The sequence below is a fragment of the Lithobates pipiens genome, unplaced genomic scaffold (genome assembly GCF_037356315.1).
Source record: "Lithobates pipiens isolate NorthernLeopardFrog02 unplaced genomic scaffold, aLitPip1_a1.2 Scaffold_18, whole genome shotgun sequence".
Taxonomy (NCBI): Eukaryota; Metazoa; Chordata; class Amphibia; order Anura; family Ranidae; genus Lithobates; species Lithobates pipiens.
In genome coordinates, this window is record NW_027507758.1 from 430,888,780 (window position 1) to 430,898,779 (window position 10,000).

A 10,000-nucleotide genomic window follows, 5' to 3' on the forward strand; every position below is an offset into this window, starting at 1 on the left:
GTAAACCCTTATAACACACTTAGACCTACAGGTAAGCCTTAATCTAGGCTTACCTGTAGGTCAAAGAAATATCTCCTAAACCTACACGGTTTTGGAGATATTTGCCGAAAGACAGGCACCGCTGTCTACGGCGCATGCTAAATAAATTTTTTCTTTGTTTCTGTTAAATACCTTATTTTTAGACACATTGACATCATTGGGTCTCTGGTTTTCTTTGCAATGAGGACAGATCATCGCTGGTAAGCGGGGCGAGCAAGGTGTTATACATAACTTCCTGAAAACATCATAGCATTCTGCCTCAGGTCTTCTCTTAAGAGCTTTTGGCCCTCCTGATGCAGGTAGTGGGCAGGCTCTTGCAAATATCAAACTGCAATGATGGGTGGATATTAGCCTGGAGGAGTGGGTGTTCCTAGGCAGGTATTATTTGTATGCATACTGTCCTAGGTAATGTCCACATGTTATGCTTTACATAAAAATTTGAAAGGAAAACACGATATATATAAAAAAAAAAAAAAAAAAAATCACAGACCAGGAACAGTCAGGTTGGAAAGTGTAAGATCAGGGTGTCCAACTCCAGTTTTTAAGGCAACAGACAGAATTTTGGTATAGCAATTTTCCATAAAACCATAATTTACTCTATTTACTGCGTGCTCTTAGAAAAATGCATCTAGCTGGATGCCCTTGAGCTAGATGACAATGGACCTGAGGAAATGACGCAGGCTCTAACTTGCTACAGCTTCCACTGCATACTAGGAGGCCCTCACAGTTTATAGTGAAACCAGAGTAAGCAAATTTCAGTGCAGGGGAGATGCCTGTACAATTGTGTAAGGAGATTAGGCTGCAGTTGATCTTTAACGCGTGTGTTAAATGCACTGCAGTAGACTGGACCAGTACAAAGGGTCCTTAGAGCCTCATGTTTAATGACCCATTAAACAGTTTGTTTAGGCTAAGCTGGCCCAAACAAAACTATTTACTGCACTTGCTGGGAGTGCTATATAACCTGTAGTTTCCTCTAGATACAGTGCTGCGATACGGCAGCCGGACGAGAACTTCTTGCCCCAAACCCACAACAAAATTGGGCTGAGCACTGCTCAGCTATTCAAAGAAAACTATTTAATGAATGAATACAAAATTTCATCTAATTGGCTGAGGTGGAGAAAGGTGTGGATGACATCATGAAGCCACCTAAGCCAATTAGAGGAAGTTTTGTGCTTATTCAGCTTGAACTAAACAAACCATTGAAAAAAGGGACATCAAAAGTGGGCTTAACCTTTGAAGAGTGGTGGTGGCAGTAGTTGCAGTTGGATAGGATGCCACTGTTTAAAGCCTAGAATCAGACATCTAACAGCTGCAAGGACTATGCATGCCTTCCAATTATTTACTTTAGCCGATATATAATATAGCAAGGCCTAACTTAACCCCTTTGAGCCAGCGCCTCTCAGCCCTTTAAGGGATTTTGGATCATGTGACCACCCTAATTGGCTGTCACATGATCAGGAGCATTCGGTTATCAGCCGGTACTGCTGCTGGGAGCACGCTCTGGGCACAGCTGTATTTACACAAATTGATTTAAAATATGCAGCCGGTCTGCGCTGGGCACCACCCGTGGAGAAGCTGCATATTAGCATGCAGCCAGCACCAAGGGGTTAATATGGTGACAACACTTTGGTGCTGGCTAGTAAGATCTTATGAATGACAAAGGGAATTATCTTTATTTCAGTCACAGAGAGCCATATAAAAGTTGCAGTTTTTTAGGAAACCTGTGCAGAAAGATGTCGGATTCCACTAGTTGGCCTTTAATGTAATTGCAATTGATTTTTTTTTCAATGAGCATGTTATTAGTTGGCCTTTACCCATTTGTGTACATATGCAAGCCAAACTTTGGTATATATTTTATCAAAAAATATAAAAAACTAAAAGGGGGGGGGGGGGATCAATATGGCTAGCACTAAAACCATCTAAATGCAGTTCAGTTACTTTACCTCACTCATCCAAAGGCGTTCCCCAAAAATAGACAACTGAGTGCATCATACCTGCTGATTACAGGATTCATTTGCTGGTGTCATAACCAAGATGACTGATATGCAAAAGCAGTCTGTATAGTGTATGCTTTCTAGGGACCCAAAACTGCAGTAAAAACTGTCCTAAATATTAAACATGACCAATGTTTAACACTGCCCTGACTTCGTACAGAAGGTTAATGTGATCCATTAGGCACATATTAAACTGATTTCACAGTAAACCCACAAACCAATCTTCCCAAGATAAAACGTCATGAAGTAATGTGTGCACTTATTTCAGGACACTTCTGTGAGCCAAAGATGACAAGTGGGTGCAGTAATGATCTGGCAGCTGTGAAAGACAGAAAGAAAAAGAAAGGTATTACAAATGCAAAACATGCAAGATTTATAGTGGGTGTAACCTCAAAATGAAAAATGTCTAAACGCAGCATTAAACGATGCAGAATTGTATTGACTAGAAATATATTGGCCTAATTCTGGCTGGGAACGGTATGCAATTAGGTGCCCTTCTTTCAATTTTGAAAAATATATCAAAAGTGGAATCCCAGATACAACATTTTAATGTTTGAGAGAGAGTAGGGAAGGTCATTATTGCTAGCTTTTTACTATTGGGACTGTTTCCTCTAGGAAGATTTACCTCTCATAAAAAAGGTCATTACAATAGGTCACCTAAACAGGAAGGAAATGGGTGAAAAGCTTTTCAAAAAAGGAACAAAGCAATACAAAAACACTTTAGTAAAATGTAAAATTAGAGCTGCATCCCTTTTGTCTGTTGGGGGGAAATGTCCTCTTTCTAGCAGGGACTGCCAGATGTCCAAATACCTTATCACACTCTTAACCACTTTGCATCCATGCCAATTCTGACACTTCACTCCTACATGTAAAAAAAAATAATTTTTTGCTCTAAAATTGCATAGAACCCCCAAACATTATATATGTTTTTTTTTTTTTTTTTTTTTTTAGCAGACACCCAAGAGAAGGCAATGGTGGTCACTGCAACTTTTTATCTCGTACAGTATTTGCGCAGTAATTTTTCAAACGCATTTAAAAAAAAAAAAAGTAAAGTTAGCCCAATTTTTTTGCATAACGTGAAAGATGAAGTTACGCCAAGTAAATATATACCAAACATGCCATGCTTCAAAATTGCACATGCTCGTGGAATGACGCCAAACTTCAGTACTTAAAAATCCCCATAGGCAACACTTAAATTTTTTACTGGTTACGTGTTTCGAGTTACAGAGGAGGTCCAGGGCTAGAGGGCCAGCAGAAGTCTCCCCACGAGGCTACAAGAAAATGGCCACCAGCCACACTTCCACAGAGCCAGAAATGCCCAAAGACTGGCCAATGCGGCTATGAGAAAGACTGGCCAATGCGGCTATGAGAAAGACTGGCCAATGCGGCTATGAGAAAGACTGGCCAATGCGGCTATGAGAAAGACTGGCCAATGCGGCTATGAGAAAGACTGGCCAATGCGGCTATGAGAAAGACTGGCCAATGCGGCTATGAGAAAGACTGGCCAATGCGGCTATGAGAAAGACTGGCCAATGCGGCTATGAGAAAGACTGGCCAATGCGGCTATGAGAAAGACTGGCCAATGCGGCTATGAGAAAGACTGGCCAATGCGGCTATGAGAAAGACTGGCCAATGCGGCTATGAGAAAGACTGGCCAATGCGGCTATGAGAAAGACTGGCCAATGCGGCTATGAGAAAGACTGGCCAATGCGGCTATGAGAAAGACTGGCCAATGCGGCTATGAGAAAGACTGGCCAATGCGGCTATGAGAAAGACTGGCCAATGCGGCTATGAGAAAGACTGGCCAATGCGGCTATGAGAAAGACTGGCCAATGCGGCTATGAGAAAGACTGGCCAATGCGGCTATGAGAAAGACTGGCCAATGCGGCTATGAGAAAGACTGGCCAATGCGGCTATGAGAAAGACTGGCCAATGCGGCTATGAGAAAATGGTCCCGGTGCCCGCCCCCAAACAAATTGCGGCTGTTACACATGGAGGACACCAGCCACACCCCCTGCAGTTGGAGAGCACAGATAGCCCAGAGGGGACCACACAAAAGGTCAGGTAGGGGCAAAAATCGTCCTAGTGGCACCCAGCAACCGACTGACAGCTGCCAGGTAGCTCAACAGGGGGCAGGGGAGAGAGGAGGAGATTCCCCAGAACTGACCACCCCAGGGAAGTACCCAGCTGCTCCAAACCGTGCCCGGACCAGGCCGGTGGAGCATGTACTTACCCATCCAGCAGGGATTGCAGGGTCACATTCCCATGACAGATCCACCTCCCGCCTAAAACGGAGTGACTGTCAGCCACGGTGACACTGTGACCCAGATGTCAGATGCCTGGTCATAGGTGGCCCTGCCTCCCCAGTCCAGAATGGGGCTCGTCGCAGCCGATCCAGCACGGAGCTCAGGTCTGTGCATGCTTGGTGGCCAGGCTGGGGAGACTACCACGATCTGCAATATCCAGCCTGTCACCCAACCCAGCAGTTGATTGCAGATCAAAATTTATTTGGGGGGGGAGGAATTAAAAAAATAAAATAAAGGAACCATGTGTCCCCGCAAGGAGCCAGGTCCTTCTAGACTGGGCAAAAAACAAAAAATAAATAAAATACACAAAAAACCCTGGAGCTGCCTGTAGCAGACTGAGGGGTTACTACCAGTAAGGACTGGCCCTAGGCGGTACAGTGTTTTTTTTTTTCTGCCTATTCCTACTCCTGAAGGTGGTGATATAACCCTCAGGTCAAGAATGAAGTGCTATGTCCATCAGTGAGCGAAAGAGAAATTAACATTTCTTGCCTTGTGGAGGTTGCCTGCTTTCCTCTGGGTCAACCTATGAACGGTGTAAAAAAAAACAACAACAATTCACTGGTATAATTCTAAAGCCTGAATGTGTTATTCAGCAAACACTCGCTGCAGGTGAATCAATCACCAAAATTGAAAATTAGTAAGATAAATCTGCAATGAATATTTGGCGACTTTTGCCTTCACTGCTTTATACATGCCCTTAAATTGAATGAACTTTGTTCTTAGAAGTGTGTGGGGTCCTAGTTTGAGAACTGGGCATTTTCTTCTTTAAAAAAAAAAAAGGAAAAAAAAAAAAAAAAAAAGAAGAAGAAATGCCCAGTTCTCAAACTAGGACCCCCACACTTCCAAGAACAAAGTTCATTCAATTTAAGGGCATGTATAAAGCAGTGAAGTCGCCAAATATTCATTGCAGATTTATCTTACTAATTTTCAACTTGGTGATTGATTCACCTGCAGCGAGTGTTTGCTGAATAACACATTCAGGCTTTAAAATTATACCAGGAAAAAGAAAAGTGCCAGGCCAAGCTTAGTGAAGCATTATTTTGTATATATATATTATATATATAGAAGCAAAAAAGTATACAGTATAAAATGCACACAGTGCTCAGTAGGGTGCCGGGGGCTTGCCATGTCCAACATGGGAACAGAACCGCTGGTGAAACCCTTGGATATTGAGCCATGAGCGCCGTGTATCAGCAGGGAGCTGAAGCCTCAAGGGACATTGGGAGGATGCCGGCTGGGTTATTCAGCATGGAGGTGATCCAGAGCTGTCACACTGGGGAACCGCCTACTGCTGTGTTAGGCCAATGCCATGACTCCATCAGCGCTGCTACACAGTGCTTGTGTCTCAACATCCAAGGGATTCACCGTTTGGTCTGCTCCCACGTACTGACCACTAGTTGAGTGCATTTTATACTGTTATAACTTTGCTCTTTTTAAATAAAACAAAATAATGCTGCACTAGGATTGGCCTGCTCTTTTATCCTAGTCTTCGGGTCTCCAGCCTAATATTTATTTAAAAGTATATTAAAATTTGCAATAGTAATTTCCCCAAAGCTTTTTAAAAGGGTACCCTATGGTCTAAAATGTGTTTTTCATTTAATATTTGGTTGCAATTTATAAAGACTGGAAGAAAATCATATACAATGTAGGGAACAATGTATTTGATCCCCTGACAATTTGGTACGTTTGCCCACTGACAAATAATCAGTTTATAATTTTAATGGTAGGTTTAACAGTAAAATACAGAACAGAAAAACGCATGTAAAAAAAAAAAAAAAAAAAAAAAAAAAAAAGTTAAACCGATTTGCATTTTAAAGGAGTCAAATCTTTGGAGCAGTGTATACACTGCTTCTCCACTGCCCCTGCCCAATGAAATGAACTGGCAGCGCCAAACCACCCGGCAAAGCACCGCTGCAGCAGCACTCGGCGGGCGGTTTTCACACATTTTCAGCCACTAGTGGGGGGTTAAAAGCATCCGTTAGCAGCCGAAAACCTCAGCAAAAACATTGGTAAAGTGCTGACATTTGGCAACTTGAACCTTCAGCTCCCTCCACACATTTTCTATGAGATTAGGGTCTGAAGATTGGCTAGGCTTCTACAGGACCTTAATGTGCATCTTCCTGAGCCACGCATTTGTTGCCTTGGCTGTGTGTTTTGGGTCATTGCCATGCTGTAATACCCATCCATGACTCATTTTCAATACCCTGGCTAAGGGAAGGAGGTTCTCGCCTAAGATTTGACGGTACATGGCCCAGTCTCATCTCTTTGATGCAGTGAAGTGGTCCTGTCTCCTTAGCAGAAACGCCCCCAAAGCATGTTTCCACCTCCATATTTGATGGCGAGGATGGTGTTCTTGGGGTCACAGGCAGCATTCCTCCTCCAAGTACAGAGAGTTGAGTTGATGCCATAGAGCTGGATTTTGGTCGCATCAGACCACAACACTTTCACCCAGTTCTCCTCCGAATCTCAGATGTTCATTAACAAGCTTCAGACGGGCCTGTGTATGTGCTTTGAGCAGGGGGACCTTGCCAGCACAGCAGGATTTCAGTCCTTCACAGCGTAGTGTTACCAATTTTTTTTTGGGCGACTATGGTCTGCCTGGCCTTGAGATCATAGACAAGATTCTCCCGTGTAGTTCTGAGCTGATTCCTCACCATTCTTATGATCATTGAAACTCCACAGGGTGAGATCTTATATGAAGGCCCAGTCCGAGGGAAATCAGTTATTTGGGTTTCTTCCATTTGGGAATAAATCGCACCAACTGTAGTTACCCTCTCAAAAAGCTGCTTGGCAATGGTCTTGTAGCCCATTCCAGCCTTGTGTAGGTCTACAATCTTGTCTCTGACATCCTTGGACAGGTCTTTGGTCATGGCCATGATGGAGAATATGGAATCTGATCGATTCTGTGGACAGATGTCTTTTATACAGGTAACAAGATGAGATTAGGAGCACTTCCTTTAAGAGTGCTCCCAATTTCAGCTTGTAACCTGTATAGAAGACACTGGGAGCCAGAAATCTTGCTGATGGGGGGGGGGGGGGGATCAAATACTTATTTTACTCATTAAAATGCAAATCAATTTATAACTTTTTGAAAAAAAAATCAACAGGGGGATCAAATACTTTTCACCTCACGGTAGCTGATACAAAAACAAAACTCAGGCAGCTAAAAAAGTTATCGGGGTCTATCCTGTTATAGAAACACTGTCTACAAAAAGGCCACTACTACTGGCAGCAGTGAATGATGAGGAAGAGTTAATAGCTTATTTTTTCCTGAATTTTTCTTCATGCATTAAGACTGTTCAAGGTATAGAAAACTATTAAGTAGCATGTAATATATCTTTGAAATTGCTGTAAAAAACATTTCTAAGAGGAACACAGGATTCAAATATAACTGGCTTATAGTGCCACCTATTGGACAATTTGGACACTGAAACAAAACAAATGACTAGCAAGTATAACTCCTTCCACTCCAAGCATACCTCAGCTTTGAAGCAAGCAACACTAGAAGATCAGAGACACAAGAGTTGGACCTGTGCTCCTCAATGAAGGAAAGAACAATTGAGAGATAGTAGACTTTAAAATTTGCAACTGAGGAGCAGACAACAGTAACAAAAGACTAACAGGCTCACACAGGAAAAAAAAAAAAAAAAAAACAGAACAAGTGCTGCCTGCGGCTTAAAAAGAGTTGCATGAAGATATACAATACAAGGCTGGCATCAAATGTTTGAAAGTCCACCTAAAGCTTAAAAGGCTTCAGAAGGCACTGTCAGATCTAGAAGCGTGTCACTTATGAGGGTTTGAAACCCTGTCCATTAGACCAGAAGTTTGAATGAGGAACTGAAAAGTGGTGGGGCAAAAACCTGGTTCTCTTTTGCAAGGACAACCAAGAATGACAGTCAGTTTCTCCAATGGAAGCACTGGCTGTGAGGTAATCTGAACAGCATGGACAACATCCAGACAATGAACTGAAATCTCATTCTAACGCACTGGTGCTCTACAGAAAGACAGAAAAACAATCTCCTGGTTGAGGTGAAAAGCTGAAAACACCATAGGACGGAAGATGCAATGCCTTAGACCAGAAATGGTTCTTTAGAGCAATGCTTCTCAACTCCAGTCCTCAAGTACCCTCAACAGGCCATGTTTTCAGGATTTCCCTCAGATGAAATGGCTGTGGTAATTACCAAGGGAGTGAAACTGATCAAATCACCTGTGCAAAATAATGGAGAGACTGGAAACATGAAAAAAAAAAAAAAACTTTAAAACCAAAAATGAAGTATGCCTTCCATGTGTGCTGGTAGACTTTGCAGAACTAGAGTTCATAGTTGTCAACAGTGTAGGAATTATAAAGATTCAGGGAGGCACTGTCCCTCAAGGCCTAAAATTCAACAGCCAAGGCGTTCAAGTGTGCAACCATGAAGCAGAATGGTAAACTGGTCCAGAAGAGCCTACGGCAGGGATATGCAGTTAATGGACCTCCAGCTTTTGCAGAACTACAAGTCCCATGAGGCATAGCAAGACTGACAGCCACAAGCATGACACCCAGAGGCAGAGGCATGATGGGACTTGTAATTTTGCAACAGCTGGAGGACCGCTAATTGCATATCCCTGGCCTACGGAATATCCACCAGAAGACCAAAATCAGGCCCGATTCAGAGATTTGAACAACACTGGAATGCCCTGCACCTTGATCCTGCATAGCAAATGAGGAAGAAGTTTCACGGGAGGAAAGAGGAAGGAGGAAGATCAGATTGTACCGCCACCAGAACATACACTGCTTCTGCCTGAGGATTCCTGTATCTGGAGACACTCGTCTAGTTTGTAGTTAAACCTGAAGAACAGTATGTCCCCATCCCCCACCGCTTTTAACACATCGGGGTGTACAGCCTATTCCTCTTGATCCAAACTTTGATGGCTAACAAAGTTTGTCTAGCAACTATCCACAGCTGGGATGTAAATAGCGAACGGGGTGAATGTGGAGCTCTGCCCATAACAGAAAGCCTTCGAGAGGAAGTAAACCCTGATGGGTTTTACTTCTTTTGCTCCCTGCAAATTAAAAGCATAATTGGCTAGTATGCAGTGAATACTAGCCCATTATGTGACACGTACCTGCAAAATGAATCCCACGCTGTCCCATGTGCAGGCCGTGTCCATCTTCGCCCCTCTTTCTTCCAGGGCTGCGGACTCTGGCTCTGCAACTGGCCGGAGCCACGTGACATCACTCCCTCACATCCACGTGGGAATCGACAGTCACTGCACACGCTAGGGAAGAAACGACAGAGGTCCGTTTCCTCACAGTGCATGTGCCGATTACGTAGACGCACTACAATTGAAATCTCCTAAACGACTATATTTCCAATACCTATAGGTAAGCCTAGGTTAAAAAAAAAAAAAAAGAAAAGTCAGGAAGGAGGGTTTACAACCATTTTCAGTCTCTTGCCGCAGCAAGACATCTCAATTCTCCCTGATCGTTGATGTACTCCACTACTTTGCATTGTCTAACTGGATTGGATGACCCTCCAGCTGGAAGGGCCCAATATTGATTAGGAGACCAGATCCCCTGTATCTTCAAGATCTCTAGGACTTCTCCATGGCCCTTTAGGCTGGCACATTATGAGGAAGGATCCAGAGTGGGATTCCTGAGGTAGCAGCCCAGAAACAACC

General features: G+C 43.3%; 1 protein-coding gene across 2 annotated transcripts in view; it reads right to left on the reverse strand.

Moving 5' to 3' along the window:
- Positions 1-6: 6 nt before the first annotated feature.
- MFSD1 (major facilitator superfamily domain containing 1) overlaps positions 7-10,000 on the reverse strand; it is a 71,663-nt gene continuing 61,669 nt past the window's right edge. For both annotated transcript variants that reach the window (XM_077488076.1, XM_077488075.1), the window contains one exon: positions 7-2,352. In XM_077488076.1, coding sequence (XP_077344202.1) covers positions 2,298-2,352 — 55 coding nt within the window. In that variant the 3' untranslated portion in view covers positions 7-2,297. The remainder of the gene's footprint in view (positions 2,353-10,000) is intronic.